General features: G+C 42.8%; 1 protein-coding gene across 1 annotated transcript; it reads right to left on the bottom strand.

Annotated features, from left to right (window-relative positions):
* Positions 1–92: 92 nt before the first annotated feature.
* On the bottom strand, positions 93–18,560 carry LRRC34 (leucine rich repeat containing 34). Its single transcript, XM_087725279.1, has 11 exons — positions 18,465–18,560; positions 16,955–17,076; positions 14,714–14,835; positions 13,167–13,231; positions 11,788–11,871; positions 9,438–9,566; positions 9,134–9,229; positions 8,473–8,627; positions 5,626–5,781; positions 4,033–4,159; positions 93–542 (listed from the first exon to the last, which is right to left on the bottom strand). The coding sequence occupies exons 2-11, from the start codon at positions 17,068–17,070 to the stop codon at positions 339–341; spliced, it is 1,254 nt and encodes a 417-aa protein (XP_087581405.1). The 5' UTR covers positions 17,071–17,076; positions 18,465–18,560; the 3' UTR covers positions 93–338.
* Between the last annotated feature and the right edge of the window lie 3,139 nt (positions 18,561–21,699).

Below are 21,699 nucleotides of genomic sequence, written 5' to 3'. Positions count from 1 at the left end.
CATTCCAGAATGATCAATGACGTAAACATGAAACAAACCATCCAAGGATTTTAGGATAATTGAGTGGTCTGAAATCCACTTGAGAGTACAAATGATATAAAAAGCATATTTATGATCATTACAACATACACAGTTACAAACACAAAAGCTACAAAATAAATGCTTTCAATCCGATGAGCTGTTGCTGCATTGAGACCCCACTGTTGGAATAAACCAGATTCCCAGCATTGATTGTTGTCATGATTATGATACAAACACCTTATAAAGTGCTCATGTGTGTTAAATGCAAGGTGCACACATGAAAACACTCCTGAAAGGGTGGAGGGGGAGAATTATATTCATATATGTTCTGTAACAGGATTTATTGCTAAGGATGCATTTTCAACTTCGTTATCTGGTTCTCCATAGCTTGGCGTCCAGTAGTAATGGCGCTTAAGGCCATGAGAGAGTTCAGCAAGATATATATGTCCATCCACTTCATAGGGCTCAACATCTGTTCCAGTGGGGTTCAAACGGCCACTCTGAAGCAATTCTGCAAATGCCTGAAAAACCACAAAATATGAAGTTGACCCTTTTTGCAATAAGCAGTGGCCCAGGAATACCTTCAGTAAGAACATAAAATGAAGAATGCTGCATACAGCAGATGGCCACAATACATGTGGGTAGAAAGTGGGTAGAAAAACAGACCTTGAGGGACAGACAGAAGCTGCCACGAAGATAACAGTCCAATGAAAGCAATGAAACATATTGTAGAACATAAAATAATAGGGTTAGAGGTCTTCTAGTCCAATCACCTGCTGAAGCAGGAGACTCTACATCAATTATGGCTAACCTTTTCATTACTGTGTGCCAAGAGCGCGTATGCGCACCCATAACGCAATATACACATGCACCCCCATGTGCGCCCCACTCTCCCATGTGTGTGTGTGCAACCCCCTGCGCTCCCCCTTTCCCCCTGTGCATGTGCATGCAACCCCCATGCACCCTGCCCCCACGCACATGTCCGTACAATCCCCTACACGTGCGCGTGCAACCCCCGCATGGGCAGGAGAGACCTAAAACCAGCTGGCCAGCGGGAGGCACATGTGCATGTGCAATGGAGCTGATCTGGGGCGACAACTTGCATGCCTGCAGAGAGCTCTGCATGCCACCCATGGCAAAGCCATAGGTTCGCCATGATATATACTATTTTGGACAAATGGCTCTCCAGTCTTTTGAAAACCTCCTCTCATGGAGCACTCACAATTTCTGGAGGTAAGCCTTTACACTGATGTATTTCTCTTTAGTTTTACGTTGGATCTCTCTTCAATCATATTGTACTCATTACTTCTTGTCCTACCTCTTTGAAGAATCATTCAACCCCTTTATCTCTGTGACAGCCCCTCAAGTATTGAAAGACAGTAATTATGGCACCTCTAATCCTCTTATACCAGACATACCCAGTTCTCTCAACCACTCGTCTTACTACTTAGCCTCCACCCGCTAAAGTTTGTTCTCTACATTCTTTCTAGAGTCTCAACATCTTTTTTGTATCATGGTGATCAAGTAACTTGAGTCCAGGGCAGAACTGTAACTAAGAAAATGTCAGGTTGACCCTCCTAAATCTCACAAACATCAGAGAGGGAAGAAGTGCTTTCAGACTTGAAAATTTTTGTTATTAGTAAACTTAAAAGTAGTTTTGACTTTGATTTCCTACTCTGAAGAGCTACTAGTGGGGAGGAACGGAACCATTCTTCCACACCATGTCTGCCTTGTCATCTCAAATCAAGCCCACCATCTTATCCTAGATGTTTTGCCACTTCGGGACAAATCAACATTGTAGAAAGAACAAGTGATGATATTATGCTGTTTTCTCTACTACACTGAAGCCAGATCTACACTAATCTCACTAGCAATCCTTGCTGCACTTTCCTTAAAAAAAGGAATGGATATCTTGTTAATTGACTGACAATGTCACAGGTTGGAAGTAAATGGAATAAGGGAACAAAATGTAGAGGAAGATAATCCCTACTGTGGGCATTATGCCATCCATATTTTGACAGACTAGAGATAAAGGAGAAAGAAAAAGGAGAAGACAGGTATGAAAGGAAGATGGTTGTAGAGCCAAGGTGGCGCAGTGGTTAAATGCAGCACTGCAGGCTACTGCTAGATCAGCAGTTCAGCGGTTCAAATCTCACCGGCTCAGGGTTGACTCAGCCTTCCATCCTTCCGAGGTGGGTAAAATGAGGACCCAGATTGTTGGGGGCAATATGCTGACTCTCTGTAAACCGCTTAGAGAGGGCTGAAAGCCCTATGAAGCGGTATATAAGTCTACTGCTATTAACAGAGAAAATATGTCTAATTTTCATATGCTGGGCTACATTTCAGCACGAGAGTTCAATATTTTTTAAAAAATAGCTTTCGTATCAGGTGAGAGAAACTTCTCCTGGGCATGATTATAAGAACAGAATTAGAATTGTGGGACATACCCATTAAGCAATAAGTTGTTATAACCCTCTTATTTAAAAATATTTGTCTGCATTATATGCAACAAGAGAGAAAAAGAAAAGAGGCCCACTATATATACAAACTAAGAGAACTAATCTATGTTTCACCACTCAATTATTTAAATGACAATTGCCGGCTTAGTTGTTTAATTTCCCATTTTTCATATTGTTAAATAAACTGACAAATATTTAATAATAAATAATATAAATAATATGTTATTTATTTATTTAAATATTTCATATTTAATAATATAAAAAATGGAAACACACTGAAGCGAGCAAATGTCAATTAAAATGTTGTGGCCTGTCAGCCACCAGCCCCTCCAACAGTCAAATCAGATGATTGTTGGCGGCAGCATGGGAGTCGCCCAGCATCAAGGCAACCTGAGAGCTCCCGGGGGCGGGGGGAGGGAATGGAGCTGTGAGAGATAGAGGTGGATCCTGAACCATCCATCAGCCCTCAGATGGAAAGCGGCTGATGAGGAAGAGGAGGAACAGCTGGGTCCAGTGCCTAATGTACAGATGCACAGAAGGCAGAGGAGAGGAGAGTAGTGGAAATATATGGGCTGATCCTTGGGATGGAAGAGCCACTGCTGCTAATGAAACCCCACCCTAGCTCTGGGGATAAAAAGCAGGGGTGGAAATGAATAGGTGTGGCAGACAATATTCATCTCCCTGCTGGACAGACTTGTTAGCCTGTGATGAGAGAGAGGGGGGGAGAGAGGGAGAGAGAGAGAGAGAGAGAGAGACTTTTTGCCAGGGTGCTCCTAATAAAGGGAACAATTAGGTAACTATAGATGCTTTGTCATGTTTGGGAGCCAGGTCAGAACATAAAAGCTGTAAACAACTCTTTGTCAGGCCTGCAGCCATCTTTTCTTTTGGATCTTTGTCCTGCCACACTTTCCATTATTCTGCTATGCATTTTCTATTGTGAGAAAATGGGAGGGGGATTGTAAGGAGTTGCATACTATGTAGCCATAACAAAATTCTTTCTAGAAAGCCAAGGTCATCCTTTGTCTCTTCACCACTTCACGTGACCGGAATTGGATGGGTGGAACTGCCAGCATGGCAGTGGGAGATTGAACCATGTGATGGACTTGTGGGTGTGGAGGCAAGATCTTGAACTTTCAACTGGGTGGGGAAAAATGGGAAGCTTTCAAATTTGGGTTTTCCCAGATGTGCCAGCCTGGCTCTCTCAATAAATTGGAACATTGAGCAATACTTTGCCTTGGACTCTGATTTACTTTGGGATACTATTTGGAACCTTGACACTCTTCCCATGCTGGGAACTGAAGTGCACATTGAGAAAGCCTCAATGGCTGGCTTCAGACAGTTCTTTCAGTTAAAAAAGCACAACCTGGGTTTATGCAATGTGTGAACCCACACAATCTATTGCCCAAATGCCAGTTGCCACCAGAAAGGAGGACGAAATGTTTGTGAATGGGAACGGGACAACACCACCATTGCTTTACAAGTGATGATGAGGACTATCAGGAAGACAACTAGTCTGCTATATCTGAAGGAACCTCTGAGAAGAAGGACCTACCTCACAAGTAGCTTCGTCAAATTTGTTTCCCCAGATGTAGATGTATGAAAGGACAGGGTTTATTTTCATTGCATCTGAAAGTGCCACCAATCCTGGCCCAGATATGTTGTTATACGTCACTGCTAGCCTAAGAAAAGGATATAAAGCAGAAAACAAAGTTTTGGAGCAAAGTTGACCAACCTTAGCCATTTTCAAACTGCATGATAAAATATATGTATACTAGATCAGGGGTCTCCAACCTTGGCAACTTTAAGACTTGTGGACTTCCAGAGTTCCTCAGCAAAGCCACAAGTCTTAAAGTTGCCAAGGTTGGAGACCCCTGATCTAGATGCAACTCTATAACCTGTTCTCCATCCATAACCACATCTGCTATCATTATCCGGAACCATAAAGTCTATCTTGCTTTCTATCTCTTTTTACACATGACAGTGTTTATATCTCTGGCCCACCCCCTGGTGTTAATTTCTCCATTGTTTGATGATTAGGAACTAACTGTCACTTTCTATTTTCCTTAGGGCTTCTTAACTATGCTCTGATAATTTAAGTTTTGTGGATGATGACTATGGCTTTCAGCAAACAGTAGCTAAGCAAACCGTGGCCTAAATAGACATGTGAAAAGCCTACATCACAGACCCAGGTATCAACACACTGAAGAGTGATTACAGGCAAATGAAATAAGATCAGGAAGATTTGGGCATCAGGAGACATGTGCTTAAGCTGTTCCACCAGCAGTGGTCACACAGATTCAGATGGGTTCCACTTTGAAGTTTAATTTCGTTCAATTTTGTTTGAACAAACTGGAAACAGCCTACTTAATCCTAGGACCATGATGGCAAGCCTATGCCACGCATGCCACAGGTGGCACACAGGGCCCTCTCTGTGGGCACGCCAGCTGTTGCCCCAACCCAGCTCCCCGCGCATGTGCGTGCGCCTCCCCCGCGCATGTGCGTGCGCCTCCCCCGCGCCCCATTTTGGGCCTGGAAGGTGTCCTGCAACAACCTGGAAGCCAAAAATGGGTGTGGTGGGAGACGATGCATGAACAGGGGTGTGCCCACATGCATGGGGCACACACGCATGTACGGAGCACATGTGTGAGGTGCTCGCATTGCATTTTGAGGTTTTGTGCATGTGCATTCGCATGCATGCATCACTTTGGGCACTCGGCACCAAAAAGGTTAGCCATCACTGTCCTAGGATCACAAAAGTAGGTGGATACTATGTCATGCAAACTACTTACCTAAACTCAATCTTCATAAAAATAGTTAGGGGCATGATTTTAGGACCTTAAAAAATAATCCATAGCAAATAATGAAAGGAATAATGAAATATGCTGATTTTGAGTAGTTCAGAGAACCGGTAAATACCACCTCTGACTGGCCCTGCCCCCATCTATTTTCTGCCTCCTGAGTCCCATCTGATTGGGAGGGAATGGGGATTTTGCAGTATCCTTCCCCTGCCACGCCCACCAAACCAAGCCTGCTAAGCTATGCCCACAGAACTCTGGTAGCAACACATTTTGAATCCCACCACTGCTGCAGTTTTCAATACTCTTGTGTTATCACATCCGTAGGTCTGGGAATTTTGTATACTAACGCTTGGAGGGTCCGATTATACGTAGCAAGGGCGTCGCTTAGGTAGAAAGCACCATCATTTTCTATCCTGTTAAAATTAAGATCCACAATCTCGAGCGTAGTGTTTTGTTTTAATAGCTGTCCTAGAAACTTCATGCCATCTCGGCTAATTTTGTTACTGAAAAGAGATAAGCATAAATATTCATTTTTAAAAGAATGTATTGTGTTCCAGATGAGGAACTGTATTGCAGTCCACAAAGATTAGTTAATACTATAATGTACTCTTGCGTAGTCTGTAGTGAGAAGGCATTACAGGAAAAAAATATGCAATGGTTATTTCCTAAATAATTGTTGTTGTTAGTTGCGAAGTCGTGTCTGACCCATTGTGACCCTATGGACAATGTTCCTCCAGGCCTTTCTGTCCTCTACCATCCTCTGGAGTCCATTTAAGCTCACGCCTACTGCTTCCAGTACCTCATTCTCTGTCGTCCCTTTCTTCTTTTGTCCTCAATCTTTCCCAGCATTGGGCTCTTCTCCAGTGAGTCCTTCCTTCTCATTAGGTGGCCAAAGGATCTGGCCTTCTAAAGAGAAGTCAGGTTTGATCTCCTCTAGGACTGACCAGTTTGATCCCTCTGCAGTCCAAGGGACTCACATGAGTCTTCTCCAGCACCATAGTTCAAAGGCCTCAATTCTATGGCGCTCAGCCTTTCTTACGGTCCAACTTTCACAGCCATACATTGCAACTGGGAAAACCATAGCCTTGACTATACGCACTTTTGTTGGCAGAGTGCTCTGCTTTTTAGTATGCTGTCTAGATTTGCCATAGTTTTCCTTCCCAGGAGCAAGCGTCTTAATTTCTTTGCTGCAGTCCCCATCTGTTGTGATCTTGGAGCCCAGGAAAATAAAATCTGTCATGACTTAAATAACACATATTGGCAACTAATACTCTAATGCCATGTTGTATTATACAATTGCCCTTCCTTCCTGTACATTGTTCAGAAAGGCTAAGAATGCTGTCAGGTCTACATGTATTTACCGTATATACTCAAGTATAAGCCGAGTTTTTCAGCCCACTTTTTGGGCTGAAAAAAGCTGCCTCGGCTTATACTCGAGTCAGTGAAAAATTTGCCCGAAATGGAGGAGAAAAAGGGGCGGGGCCATGCCGCTGGGTGACGCTCGTGAATGGCCCGGCGCCCCTGTGAGTTTCCCCTCCCTCTGTGTCAGTTTGCCGCGCAGCGCGCACCGCACCATCCCCCCTCCTCACGTTCTAATGTAATGCAGGGCTGTCTTACGATTCCCCTTCCTCCCCCTCCTGCCGCTCTGCAACAATGTCCCACCTCCTCCTTATGGCAAGCAGCCACATAGCGATGTCCCACCTCCTCTGGTACAGTGATCCAATGATAGGAATCACTGTGCCGTGTGTCATAGGAGGCGGGACATCGCTTCCACGGCTGCACGGGACATCATTACCAGTAGCTGCTGCATTTCCCACCCTAGGCTTATACTCGAGTCAATAACTTTTCCAGTTTTTTGTGGTAAAATTAGGTGCCTCGGCTTATATTCGGGTCGGCCTATACTCGAGTATATACGGTATTTATGAACAAGCTTGAATTATATGATTTAGGTTCCATTAATTTCTTGGACTCTTCTCTAGGTAGGTGGGACTGTACCTCAAATATTGTGCCAATTCTGGGCAACATCTTTTAGGAATAACAGTGAGATTCTGGAATGTGTCTCAAAAACAACCAAGATGTTAGGAGACCTGGGAAAAAGTCTTATGAAAAGTGATTATGTTATGGGTATGGCTTGGAAAATGGAAACCTATAAGAAGACACAATGACTCTTTTTAAGCATCTGATGGGCTGTTATGAAAATGAGGCAGAATTGCCCACCTTCGTTTCACAAGCCAAGATAAGAAAGAATAAGTTTAAAATTACACAAAAAAGTAGAGCTCTGTTGGATATTAGGAAGAATCTCTTAAATGGTCAGAGATACTCAACAATGAAACTTCAGGAATTAAAGGCTCCGCATAGGCGGCATTTGCCACCTGCAAGGCCAGCAAGGATGTTTAAAAACAGGTCCGCTAAATGTTGGAAGTGCAACCAGATACCTGGTAATTATCATCATAATGAGGTGGACATGCCCAAAGGCAAAAGAATTTTGGACGAAAATATATACACGATTAAGAGAAAATCTTAAAAGCAAAATATAGATTTAAAGCCAGAAATATTTCTGTTAGGTATACTACTAGAAAAATATGATAAAGGGGATGTGTATTTAATATTCGGCCTCCTCCGAATTCCATCAGCCGCCCAGTGTCGACTGGCGACTACCCGGAGGAGGGCCTTCTCTGTGGCTGCTCCGACCCTGTGGAACGAACTCCCTGTGGAGATTCGTACCCTCACCACCCTCCAGGCCTTCCGCATAGCCCTTAAAACCTGGCTGTCCCGACAAGCCTGGGGCTAAAGACTTGCAGCCCCACTTCGAATGGTATGATTGTTGTGGTTTTTTTTTAGCTGTGTATGATTTTTATGTTCTGTATTTTGTTTGTTTTTTCTCCCCTCCCTTGAATTGTGAGCCGCCCTGAGTCCCCTCAGGGAAAAGGGCGGCATACAAATAAAGTAATCTAATCTAATCTATTGCATGTTTTGACAGCAGCGAGAATTGTTAGGGAAGCCTGGATTGATTCAAGAGAAGTGCAATTGTTTATCTCTACCTCCATATAAAGGGGGAATATCAGTAGCCTTGTGAAGGAGGAGGAAGACAGCAGAAGTTTTCAGGGTTACCAGTGTTAAAAAAAAGAAGCCCAGTGTTAAAAAAAGACGCCCTATTCTAACCAAGCAATCTGTATTGCTTAAGTTTCTCTTACCAGCTGACATCAAGGTATCGGAGGGTGCTATTGTTGTACAAGGCATCGCACAGACGTTCAATCCCAAAATTCTTCATTCCATGTTTACATAAATGCAATTCCACCAAGGTGCAGTTGACTCCTAGCATGGAAGCTATGTGGATGGTGGTTTCTTCCTGAAGTTCCATATTATTAAATTACATTTTGAACCTATTCCAGGTAGCAATAACACTTAAGACTTATATACCTCCCCATAGTGCTTTACCACCCTCTCTAAGCAGTTTACAAAGTTATCCTATTGTCCCCAAAAATCTAGGTCCTCATTTTACCAACCTCAGAAGAATGGAAGGCTGAGTCAACCTTGAGCTGGTGAGGATCAAACACCTGGCAGTGAACTGAATTAGCCTGTAATACTGCATTCTAACCACTGTGCCATCATGGCTCTTAACCGCAGCCTTCCCCAACCTGGTGCTTTCCAAGTGTGAAGAAGGGAGATATGTTGGTTTCATCTGGGTTTGGCTAGTGTAGATTCAAAGGACGAGGAAATTTGACATTGCCTAAGACTTTTGTCCATATTTATAATTACCATCTATTCTTTCCCGGAGGGAGGGAAATCAACTTAAATTTAGGGGTGTTTTCAAAGCCATGTGTCATTGCTACTAAAACTGCTCAGCATACTCACTTCTTCACTGTACAGAATTGGCCTGTTGAGATTTATAGCTTTAATTGATTCATTGTGATGCAAAACAGTTGCCAAAGCTATCATGCTCTGCGTACCCTGAGAATAAAAAAATAACAAATTCAGAAAATGACAACTCGGCTCCACAGTTAAACTTTTAAACAATTTAAGCTAACACTTAAAATGTTTTATATTCTGTTCAAAACCATAATGGTAAATCTTTCTTGGCTGTGTACTATAAACATGGTTGAATTAGGTTTCTCTTTTTGACGAGTCTCTCAAATAATTTTGTTTTAACTTTACTTACCAGGTCACAGTCTCCAAAATCTAACTTCTCTATTGTGCAGTTCACCTGCATCATAGCTGCAAAATACATTCCTCCTTTATTCTCAATCTTGTTGCCCGTCATTCTTAAGTAACACAGCGTTTCGTTCCTCTGGAAGGAAAGCTTCAATCATTTCTTTGCAACAGTTTAAATTGGTCCCCCTCGGGCACCTTCCAAAATCCCTACCCAACATGGTTCTTTCCCAATCCTCTGCCAATGCTACAACTTTAATATTCACAATTTCCACAGGGAATTTAAAATACGTGCCCACCCTCCACCCACCCCGATGATGTCAGGCTGAGGAGAGACTGGTGGTATCTCTGACATTCTATATCAGGGTGTTTCTCAATCTTGACAACTTTAAGCTGTGTGGAAGACTTCAACTTCCAGAATTCCTCAACCAAGATGCATTCTGGGAGTTGAAGTCTTCCACACAGCTTAAAGTTGTCAAGGCTGACAACCATTGTCCTATATATTTGGAAAATTGGGCTTTTTTCTAAAATCGTCTAATTGCCATTAAGAGAGGGAGAAAGCTTTGCTGCAAGTGGAATTATAGGTCCAGGTTACCTGAGGAATGGACTCACCCCAATGGGATTGACCCATGCTGGCAGGGAGTATGCTGGAGTATACTGAGGACTCTGGCTGGCAGCGTCCAGAAGAGCCTTTTCTGCAGTGGCTCCTGCTCTCTGAAACATTGTGCCCTTCAAGGTGAGATCCACCCGCATTTTCTTAGCCTTAAAGCCGGGCTCTGCCAATTGATTTGAGACCCCAATGGAGGCGTTCCATACTGAAGGTAGTTGGTGGACTGAGAGAAGATTCTACTGCTGCCCCATTTGTATCCTGCTTCCTTCCTTAGCAATCTTTATTAATTTTAAAGTTTATTTATCACTTTAATATTTTATTTTAATTTAAAATTAATAGTATAATGTTAACGATGTAAAAAAAAAAAGATGTTGAGAATCTAGAAAGAGTGCCAGAAAGAGCAACAAAGATGATTAGGGGACTGGAGGCTAAAACGTATAAAGAACGGTTGCTAGAATTGGGTATGTCTAGCTTAATGCAAAGAAGGACTAAGGGTGACATGATAGCAGTATCTAAGAGGCTTTCACAAAGAAGAGAGGATCTATTTATTTTCCAAAGCACCTGAAGGCAAGACAAGAAGCAATAGATAAAAACTAAAAGAGGAGAGGACCAACACATAAATAAGGATAAGTTTCCTGGCAGTGAGAAAAATTAATCAGTGGAACGACTTGCCTCCAGAAATTGTGGGTACTCCAACACTGGAGGTTTTAATGAAGAGATTGGACAACTATTTGTCTGAGGCGGTATAGAGTCTCCTGCTTGAGCAAGGGGTTGGACTAGAAGACCTCAAATGACCCTTCCAACTCAAGTTATACTGTTATTGTTGTTAATGCTTTATATTGTTGTTTTTACAGTGTTTTAAGTGGCCTAGAGTCACCTGAGGGCAGAATGGATGGCACATAAATTTAATAAGCTAACTATTAAAAATAATTCCATAGCAATTACGTCTTATCATTCATCTGCTGTCCTCCTCTTCTTGCACGGAAGAGCACATTTCATTAAGTGTTGCTTTAAAATAAGCAGTAGGGTTGTGCAAAGTTTTTGAAAGGATTCACTTCATAAACTGAGTTTGCAGGTGCAAATCAGTTTTGAAGCTCTGAAGCAAAAAGGCCTAGGCAGATCATGTACTGAAAGGCATCTTGCTCACAATGTACCCGCCTGGGTCCTTAGCGATAATTTTTCATTTGGATTCGGGGCTGGATTTTTACCCTCTAGCGAAGAATTAAGCAAAGAAAGAACTCTGGGATTCTGGGAGTTGAAGTCTACAAGTCATAAAGAGGCCATCGTTCCTCACTTCTGGCCTACGAGCTTGTCCTGCACAGAGACCCTAACAAAACTGAATCCACTCCCCAACTGCCTAGTTTGAATCCATTGAGTCAAAGACATTACATCAGAGGTGGTATTCAGCAGGTTCTGACCAGTTCTGGATAACCGGTAGCAGAAATTTTGAGTAGTTTGGAGAACTGGTAACTACCACCTCTGGCTGGCCCTGCCCCCATCTATTCTCTGCCTTCCGAGTCCCAGCTGATCAGGAGGAAATGGGGATTTTGCAGTAATCTTCCCCTGGAATGGGAAGGGAATGGAGATTTTGCAGTATCCTTCCCCTGCCACGCCCACCAAGCTATGCCCGCAGAATCGGTAGTAAAAGAAATTTGAATCCCACCACTGCTTTACACCTCAATGTGCCTTGCTCCAAATGGGAAGCTCATGTGGCTTTCTGTGGATTTCTCCCAGAGTGATACACACTTACGTGCATTGCTTTAGCTATGAATTCTGCTCCAAGGGTACCAATGTCGTTGAACATCAGATTGAGGTAGAGCAGGGTCCGATTATCCTACAATACAAAAACATGGGGTGTGTTGTTCATGTTGTCCTCCCTGGGTCTCTTTCACACCCTTCCAAAGATTGGTTTCCTTAGGATGAATGCACAATGTACATTCCAGTTTGGCCAGCAGTCCAACACTTGCAACACGTGGCTGAGAGTTTGGGCCCAACAGTTACATGGCTCCATGCAATTTTCCATCTTAGGTACAGATTTGGGGAGGATTTCTGCTCTTGCCTGTCATGATGAAAATGTAAAAATATAAAAGGAAAAAGGCAAGAGCTGCTGAGGTCAGGCTGGGTTAGCTGCTGCCAGAGTCCCCAATGGATGACTCTGCTTAACTGTTTAAAAAAGCTCTAAAAAAAACGCCCTCTACAGGAGGAGGCAAGAGAACCACGTGCCTCATCTATATAAGGAATTTTTCGGCTTTTAACCCTTGCTTAACTCTGCTTGAGTAATCATAAAGTCAGACTAAATGAGGCACATGGTTCTCCTACCTCTTCCTGTAGAGGGCACTTTTTTAGAGGCTTTTTTAAACAGTTAAGCACTAAGCAGAGTCATCCACTGTGACTCTGGCATCAACTACCTCAGTCTTTTTCTTTTTACATTTTTTTCTTTTCATGATGACACTGGTGAGGCTCTGCCTCCTCTGACTGCATGTCACTGTCAGGTCGACTGATTTGGGCCGAACCAGCTGAACACCACCTCTGTCTGCAGGCCATTTCCTGGAATTCTCCTTCAACACAAAAGTAATATTGCGAGCCGTCCTTGACTTACAACCATCATTTAGCCGCCATTCGACTTTTCAACAGCATTTGACTTACTTAAAGTGACCTACAATCAGTCCTCGTATTCCCAACCATCATGTGATCAAAATTCAGGCAGTTGGCAGCACGTACTTATGACAATTGAAAGAGCCCGGGATCATGTGATCCCCATTTGCAATCTCCCCAGCTGACTTCCAACAAGGAAGTCAGATTGCCCGTGAATCCAGGGAAGCCTGATTCACTTCAGAACTGCATGATTCCCTTAACAACTGCAGTGATTGCCTTAAGAACCGTGGCAAAAGGTGGTGGCAAAATCAGGTCTGACTCAGTTAGCAAGTATATTGCTTAGCAACAGAAACTCTAATCCTAATTGTGGTCATAAATTGAGGACAACCTGAACTAGGCTGGGTTTATGAATTTTAGAATTTCCACCCTGCAAGAAGAGACTGAGAGTTTTAATTGCAAGAGCCATGGGGAGCAAATGCAATTCCATCCCAAGAATTTCAAGGAACAGGGATTCGTAGTTTGCTTGATAGATACCTGAATGAAAGCAGCAATGTGGGCTGCACCAGCATCAGTTAAAAGATTGTATCTCAGGTCCAGCCCTGAAAAAAACAAAGGATGCAAAAATGAACAGACCGCAGCTGTAATCACTTTTGTAACAATACCTTAACACTTCCCCTCACATTCTCTAAACCAAAACTGCATCCAATTTGGGTTAGCAATAGCAATAGCAATAGCAGTTAGACTTATATACCGCTTCATAGGGCTTTCAGCCCTCTCTAAGCGGTTTACAGAGTCAGCATATCGCCCCCACAGTCTGGGTCCTCATTTTACCCACCTCGGAAGAATGGAAGGCTGAGTCAACCCTGAGCCGGTGAGATTTGAACCGCCGAACTGCAGATAACAGTCAGCTGAAGTGGCTGCAGTACAGCACTCTAACCACTGCGCCACCTTGGTTCTTATACCATGGGTTGCCATGGTATAAGAAAAGATGTTGAGACTAGAAAGAGTGCAGAGAAGAGCAAGCAAGATGATTAGGGGACTGGAGGCTAAAACATAAAGGATGATTGCTGAAATTGGGTATATCTGGTATAATGAAAAGAAGGACTAGGGGAGACATAATAGCAATGTTCCAATATATAAAGGGCTGCTACAAAGAGGGAGCCAAGCTATTCTCCAAAGCACCTGAAGGCAGGACAAGAAACAATGGGTGGAAACTAATCAAGGAGAGTTCCAACCTAGAACTCAGGATAAATTAGCTTTGTAAAACAATTAATCAGTGGAACAAATTCTCTCCAGAAGTTGTGAATTCTCTAACATGGAGAGTTTTTAAAAAGAGATTGGACAACCATTTGTCTGTAATGATATAGGACAACGGTCACCAACTGGTGGCCCATGGACCACTGGAGGTCCGCAGAATTTTTTTTTTTTTGCATTTTTTATATTGCACTAATACTATTTATCATTTTAAAAAAAATAATATTAGTGGTTCGCGGAATTTAAAATTAGGAGTTAGTGGTCCCTGAGGTCTGAAAGTTTGGTGATCCCTGGTATAGGGGGTTTCCTCCCTAACCAGGGGGTTGGACTAGAAAACCTTCAAGGTCCCTTCCATCCCTGTTATTCTATTCTATTCCATTGGCTTTCTCTAATTGCAAAATTCATTCATAAAGCCTAATCTTGCTTTATTCCAAGGCCTAATCTGAATATTACACTGGGTGGAAAGTGGGATTTAACTACGCTTTCACTTTCTGATTGCGCTTTTGTGACATAATGGAGAAATCTCTAGGGAGATTCTCATTTATCCAGGTCAAGGTTGTCACAAAGGTGCTTTTACTTGATTTTTCTTTAAGACATTTCACTTCTCATCCAAGAATATTTTCCGGTTCTGTGAAATGCCTTGAAGCAAAAGCAGAATGTCCAGTTACCTTTAAAATAAAAGCACCTTTCGGATAAACGGAAAAATCTAAACTTCAAGTCTTCCTTCAATTATACCATCTGATTCTAGACATTAGATTTTGTGTTTCAGAGGCTAAAATTTAATGCATTAGATTTTGTGATTCAGAGGCTAAAATAAGGAAACATACCTGTAAGAAACACATTGTTCATAAAGACAGATGCAAGGATTTGAAAATCAGAATCGGTCACTTTCTGCACAGGTACCAAGCGGTTATTCCCAGCTATTTTCACAGTTACCCTTTGGGTCAACCTGTGGACAACATAAACGGAAGCTCTTTTTGTTGCCGCGCTTCCATTTTATTTCACTCCAATTAAAAGGGAGGTTTAAACATTATTCATGGATTTGCAGAGAGTCCTCTTTCTCTTTCATTGGAGAGGAAAAAGTTCTTCACAGTCTGAAATGGATCCAGGCATGGGCAGATGGATTTTTAAAAGCCATAAGTCTCATTCAGTTTGCTCCAAAGTATATGATATCATGATGCAACACCCCTTCCTCTTAATATCAGCAATGCAATAGATTCTATTTACCATATAGGGAGTTTTCCCCAGGATTTCATGCCTAGTAATTTCATTGCTTTGGCTAGAAGGCAGAAAAGCTGTCTTATCTATTGAGTCACAGGATCAGTTCATCTAGCCCAGGATTATCAGTCATTTGGCAAGATGCAGTTTGGGCTTTACGCAGATTCCCCGCCTCACCAATCCTTAACAAGAGCAGAAAATTGAACCAGGTATTATTCTCTGCAGGAAAATCCCTTTGTTCTGTCTCTAAAGGATAACTTGTTCATCCCCAGCTGGGCTGCAGAGATTTGAAATCTAAGCTGCCTCTGGTTCTTTTTTCATATGAAGAATGTGCTCTTTGGTTGAGCAATGCATACAGCCTCAAAGGCCCAATGCTATAACTCCAAGCCAACTCCGTGATTTGAAAGCATACAAACAATTCAGCATTGAACTACTACAGCATTCCATTATTGGACAAATAATTATACATGTCTGCTTTAATTTCCAGAATCTCACAATTTTCTTATGACTCTTATGAAATGAATTCTGGAAGCAACATCTAGTAAAGATCTCAAAAATCTCACCAGTAGGACTTGGGAAAATCTGATAAATCTCCGTTGGGAACTGGAGGGTAAAGTTTCTTAACCTTCCTCTGTTCTACCTCATTGCATAATATGAATACATAGAGACACATTTGCATATGAGTATTTCTCAACTTACAAAAGATGTTTTTTTTCAAGAGGCAACCGGACTTTCTGGTTTTTCTTGCAAGATGTTTCGCCTGTCCATCCAAGAAGCTTCTTCAGAGCTGAAGAAGCTTCTTGGATGAGATGCAAAACATCTTCCAAGAAAAACCAGAAAGTCCAGTTGCCTCTTGAAAAAGCACCTTTGGGACAACCATGACTGAGAACCTCTATAGACACTCTCAGCTTATAACCATAATTGAGCCAAAGTTATGGTCCTAAGTCATGATATTCATAGGTCAAGGCACCCATGTGGTCAACTCAAATGCAGCCTTCGTTACGTGAATGTGATGGTTGTTAAGCGAGTCAATGCATTCTTAGGGAGATTTTTTTTAAAAAATAAATAGCATAAATTACATCGTGACCCGTCAAAACCGCGGAGGACAAAATCGCGCTCGACGAAAGCGCGCATGTGACGTCATCACAGCGCGACGAAAAAAATTTAAAATTGAAATAAAATTAAAATTAAAGCAATCCGATTTACATAAAGGTAAGGGTTAGGTTTAGGTTTAGGGTTAGGGTTAGGGTTAGGGTTAGGTTAAGGGTTAGGGTTAGAGCGTTAGCGTTAGGTTTAGCGTTAGGTTAAGGGTTAGCGTTAGGTTTAGCGTTACGTTAACGGTTAGGTTTAGGCTTAGATTTAGGGTTAGGTTAAGGGTTAGGTTTAGGGTTAGGTTTAGGGTTAGGTTTGGGGGGGGTTAGGGTAAGGTTTTAGCTTTATTTTTACATTTTTCGATCACAGTGCGATGTTTTCGTCGCGCTGTGATGACGTCAAATGTGCGCTTTCGTCGAGCGCGATTTTGTCTTCCGCGATTTTGTGGTGGAACCAAATTACATTAGGTGACTGTGGAACACTGCAGCCAGCTGTAAAGGCAAATGCCCAAAATGCAGTCATGTGACTATAGAGAGTGTCACTCTTGGAACCGGGTGATAAGTACCTTGGAGGGGGGTAATCCCTCCAAATAGTTGCCAAGCACCCAGTCATTAAGCAAGTACTACGTGTACTTTATATGTATCCTGAAGCTTGCAGAATCCGGATTTTCCTGCTGCAAAAATCATAGTTTTCAAAAATATTTCGTAGGCCCAGAATATTTAATGAGTTATTGGCTTAGTTTTATTATGTTGCCTTACGATTCATCAGGGAGTGCCACTTCTTGGAGAATGTGCTTTATGAATGGGTTCACAGGTTGTTTTACTTCTCTGCAGGTTTCAAAATATTGTTGATCCAGGCTCATGTATGCTAGCATGCTTTCCTAAAATGGAAAGGAAAAGAGTGAGAAAACAGTCACCGGATCTATAGCATCTGTGAGCAGCATCGTCATGTATAGTCACTCACAAGAAACCCTCGGCTGATTCTGGGTGTAGGTTTAGGGAATCTTCCCACAAATTGGAAGGAACTGGTAGCAGCTGGTGGCACAGATACATTTGGCCTCTGGAGACCAATCCAGAGCCCACAATCCAGGAAGCTAAATCAGTGTTTCTCAAACTTGGTAACATGAAGACCCATAAACTTCAATTGCTGGCTGGGGAAATCCCGGAATTGAAGTCCCACATGTCTTTATGTCACCAAATTTGTAACATTTCTCCAAATGATCACCTGGAAAGAAGGAAATAGAAATGCCTGTAGTCCTCAATTTGTGACAACTGAGCCCCAAATTTCCGTAGCTAAGCGAGACAGTTGTTAAGTGAGATGTGCCCCATTTTCTGACCTTTCTGGCCATAGTTGTTAAGTAAATCACTGCTGTTGCTAAAATTAGTAACCTGTCGTTAAGAGAATCTGACCTCCTTACTGATTTTGCTCATCAGAGGGTTGCAAAAGATGATCATATGACCTTGGGAGACTGCAAGTATCCTAATAAATGCATGACGAATGGAATGGATGGAATAGAATAGAATAGAATTCTTTATTGGCCAACTTTGATTGGACAGAGAAGGAATTTGTCTTTGGTACATATCCTCTCAGTGTACATAAAAGATATAAGTGAAAAATCATGATCACAGTCATCATAAATACATTCATCATGAATCATAAGATACAACCCTTGGTGATAGCCATAGGATACTAAATAAGCAATCAACATAAATCATAGTAGGAACTAATAAACAATATTTATCATAAAGATACAACCAATAAAGTTATAAGTAGAAAAGGAAATGGGTAACAGGAAGGTTGAGAAGAATAGTAGTAATACAGTCTTGCGAATTATTTGACAGTGTTGTGGGAATTAGTTGTTTGGCAGAGTGATGGCATTGGGGGGGGGGGGAAACTGTCCTGGTGTCTAATTGTTCTGGGGTGCACCATATGCCTGAATTTTGATCACATGACCATGGGGAACGCTGCAATGGTCGTAAATATGAAAAATGGTTCTAAGTCACTTTTTTCAATGCCGCTGCAACTTCAAACTAAACGAACCGTTGTCCAATACGGGACACAGGCTCAGCTATCACCTTTGGGACACCAGGATTACTGACGCTCAGTGAATATCTTTTCTTCTAATTTTTAAAGATCCACATATAATCTGGGCATCCTCGCTGTTTACATATGTTCATTGGCATATTTCCGCGTATACCACCACGAGAAGGAGCGCATGACAAAGAGAGGGAGACCCTGGCCGTGCATTTCTAGCCTCCTACCGCCTACCTGTGTTGACGCTGCCTTTTTCCCTCCGTGGCCGCGAAGCGATTCCTTTGCAAAGATCGGACCGCTCGAGAGAAACACCCGCTACCCGGACCGCGGTTGCTATGGCGACCACACACGCTTTTCGAAATGGGCATGCGCCGCTTTCCCCCCCACCCCGGTTGTAGCCGTCTAAAGCAGGGGTCCCCAAACTTGGCAACTTTAAGACTTGTGGACTTCAACTCCCAGAATTCTCCAGTTGAAGTCCACAAGTCTTAAAGTTGCCAAGTTTGGCTGCTCTAGAGACTTGGCAAGGATGCGATTTGATGCCTTTCCTTTCCTGCGAAGTGGCCAAGGGCTGCGGTTGGCCACATTCTCACATTCTGAGTCAAAATGCCAAGATGCCCCTTCTTAGCCAGTGGTTTGTTAGGGGGGGGGAAATAGCAGGAGGAAGGAGCAGTGCTTTCAGCCCCTGTATGAAAAAAAAGGGGGGGAGATATTAATCTGTCAGACAATCAATCAATCAATCGTTTTCATGCCTTTTAACTCTTTTTTTGCGGGGGGGGGAGTTGGAATTTGGCCCATTCGCTTCCACTGAAACTCAGTCTTAGCTGTGTGACAAGATGTTGGACATCTTTCCTTGCCTAGTTAAATACATCTAAACACAATGACCTCCACATCTTAGCCCATATGGAAACATGCATTGCCCCTTCCTCCTTAAATTCTGGAGTAAAAAGAAAAATAAAGTGTCCTTTCAGTTGAGGTTGACTCCAAATGACTTTGTATATATCTGTGGAGTTTTCTGGGCAACTGAAAGATTTGCCATCTGGAGTCGGCAGTTCAGGTCGGGCAGGAGGCGAGAGCGCGGCGCGTAAAAACGCAGGAGTAGGGAAACACCCCCTACCCCCCCCCCCCAAAAAAAAACCCCGCAGCGGAGCAGCCCGGCTGAGCCAGGCCATTCTCTCTCTCCCCCCCCTCCCTCCACTTCCCCTCCCTCTAGCCTGGGCCCGGCGATGGGGAAGATCCAGCTGTTCGAGATCCGCTTGAGCGACAGCCGGGTGGTCTACTGCCCCGGGGAGCTGCAGGTAGGAAGCGTCACCGTTCGCTTTGCAGGAGCTCTCCAATATCGCGCTATCAAAGTGAGCTCCGTGGGCTCTTGTGGAGTATCCAAGAAGATAAACGACACAGCGTGGACGGTGGAAGAGCCATCTGGAGTCGGCTTCCATTGTCCAGTCTGGATTGCAGCTTTGCAATGTCCCTGTAATATCCCAAGCAAGGCTGACTCTACTGTAGTTATTTGTGGCATCAGCTGAGGTTGGCCATCTAAGGCATGGCTTAATGGAAAAAACCAAAGATTTCTCAGGTTGAGAGTTCTCAATAAATATCTGTCTCATCTCCTTTTTAAAAATCTCCAGACAAAAATATTTCCTCTGTCAAGGTACCTAATTCAATTAATGTAGTCTGAGGGCACTTCTACCAAGGGTAGAAAGCTCCCTGCTTTCATCAAAACTGAACTCAGCCTATTTATTTCTAGGTCAATTACAACTCAATGTAATCTATTTTGCAGGATACAGTTTCAGAAATTCACCATGCTTTGAGATGAACTATTTTTTTCATTAGCAGCAATTCCAGCTCCTTGGCAATTTCCATTCCCAACCGTTTGCCAAACAACCAAAGAATCATTGTTACACAGGATATTGGTAAAGGCTGAAGACAGATGGGTATTCCTTCCTTCCTTCCTTCCTTCCTTCCTTCCTTCCTTCCTTCCTTCCTTCCTTCCTTCCTTCCTCCCTCCCTCCCTCCCCCCTCCCTCCCTCCCTCCCTCCCCTTCCTCCCTCTCCTTCCTTCTTTCCTTCCTTTCTTCCACCCTTCCTCCTTCTGCCCCTTCCTTCCAATTGATGATTAGGGAACAGAGGCTAAAACATATGAAGAATGGTTGCAGGAACTGGGTATGTCTAGTTTAATGAAAAGAAGGACTAGGGCAGACATGATAGCAGTGTTCTGATATCTCAGGGGATGCCACCAAGAAGAGGGAGTCAAGCTATTCTCCAAAGCACCTGAGGATAGGACAAAAAGCAATGGGTGGAAACTGATCAAAGAAGAGAGGCAACTTAGAAGTAAGGAGAAATTTCCTGACAGCTAGAACAATTAATCAGTAGAACAACCTGCCTCCAGAAGATGTGAATGCTCCAGCACTGGAAGTTTTTAAGAAGATGTTGGATATCCATTTGTCTGAAATGGTATAGAGTTTCCTGCCTAGGAAGGGGGTTGGACTAGAAGACCTCCAAGGTCCCTTTCAACTCAGTTATTCTATTCTATTCTATTGTGTCAAGAGATCCCTGTTTTTGTGGTCTTCTCTGATAACTGAGAAGAAACATTTATTTGTCTGTTTCTGCAGTGCAGAGACGTTCTGTGAAGCATCTCCTTCTCAAAATTAAGCCACCCATTACTAGATCAGTAAACTAGTACTAGATCAAGGCAAAGACTAGAGGAAAATTATGTTGAAAATATGGTTCCACCACAAAACTGCGGACGACAAAATTGCGCTTGACGAAAGCGCGTACGTGACGTCATCACAGCGCGACGAAAACATCGCGCTGTGATCGATAAATGTAAAAATAAAGCGAAAACCTTACCCTAACCCCCCCAAACCTAACCCTAAACCTAACCCTAAACCTAACCCTTAACCTAACCCTAAATCTAACCCTAAACTTAACCCTTAACCTAACGCTAAACCTAACGCTAACCCTTAACCTAACGCTAAACGTAACCCTAACGCTCTAAACCTAACCCTAACCCTTAACCTAACCCTAAATCTAACCCTAAACTTAACCCTTAACCTAACGCTAAACCTAACGCTAACCCTTAACCTAACGCTAAACGTAACCCTAACGCTCTAAACCTAACCCTAACCCTTAACCTAACCCTAACCCTAACCCTAAACCTAACCCTTACCTTTATGTGAATCGGCTTGCTTTAATTTTATTTTTATTTCAATTTTTAATTTTTTTCGTCGCGCTGTGATGACATCAAATGCGCGCTTTCATCGAGCGCGGTTTTGTGGACCACGGTTTTGACGGGTCACGGAAAATATCACTTTAACTCTTTATTAAAAGGAAAAAAGCGAAGAACCGAATATTGATCACAGTGTAAATAGAGCTCCCATTTGATACGTAACAGTTGTTGGAATGGCTTCATAGTTGTACTATAATGTGCTTATCTGTATCTTTGGATCATGGCAAATATATGTATGTATGTA

The sequence above is a fragment of the Thamnophis sirtalis genome, unplaced genomic scaffold (assembly GCF_051295495.1).
Source record: "Thamnophis sirtalis isolate CommonGarterSnake01/CBP01778 unplaced genomic scaffold, rThaSir2_p1.2 scaffold_11, whole genome shotgun sequence".
Classification (NCBI taxonomy): domain Eukaryota; kingdom Metazoa; phylum Chordata; class Lepidosauria; order Squamata; family Natricidae; genus Thamnophis; species Thamnophis sirtalis.
The sequence above is the reverse complement of the archived record's forward strand: the minus strand, read 5'-3'. Positions and strand labels throughout refer to the sequence as shown.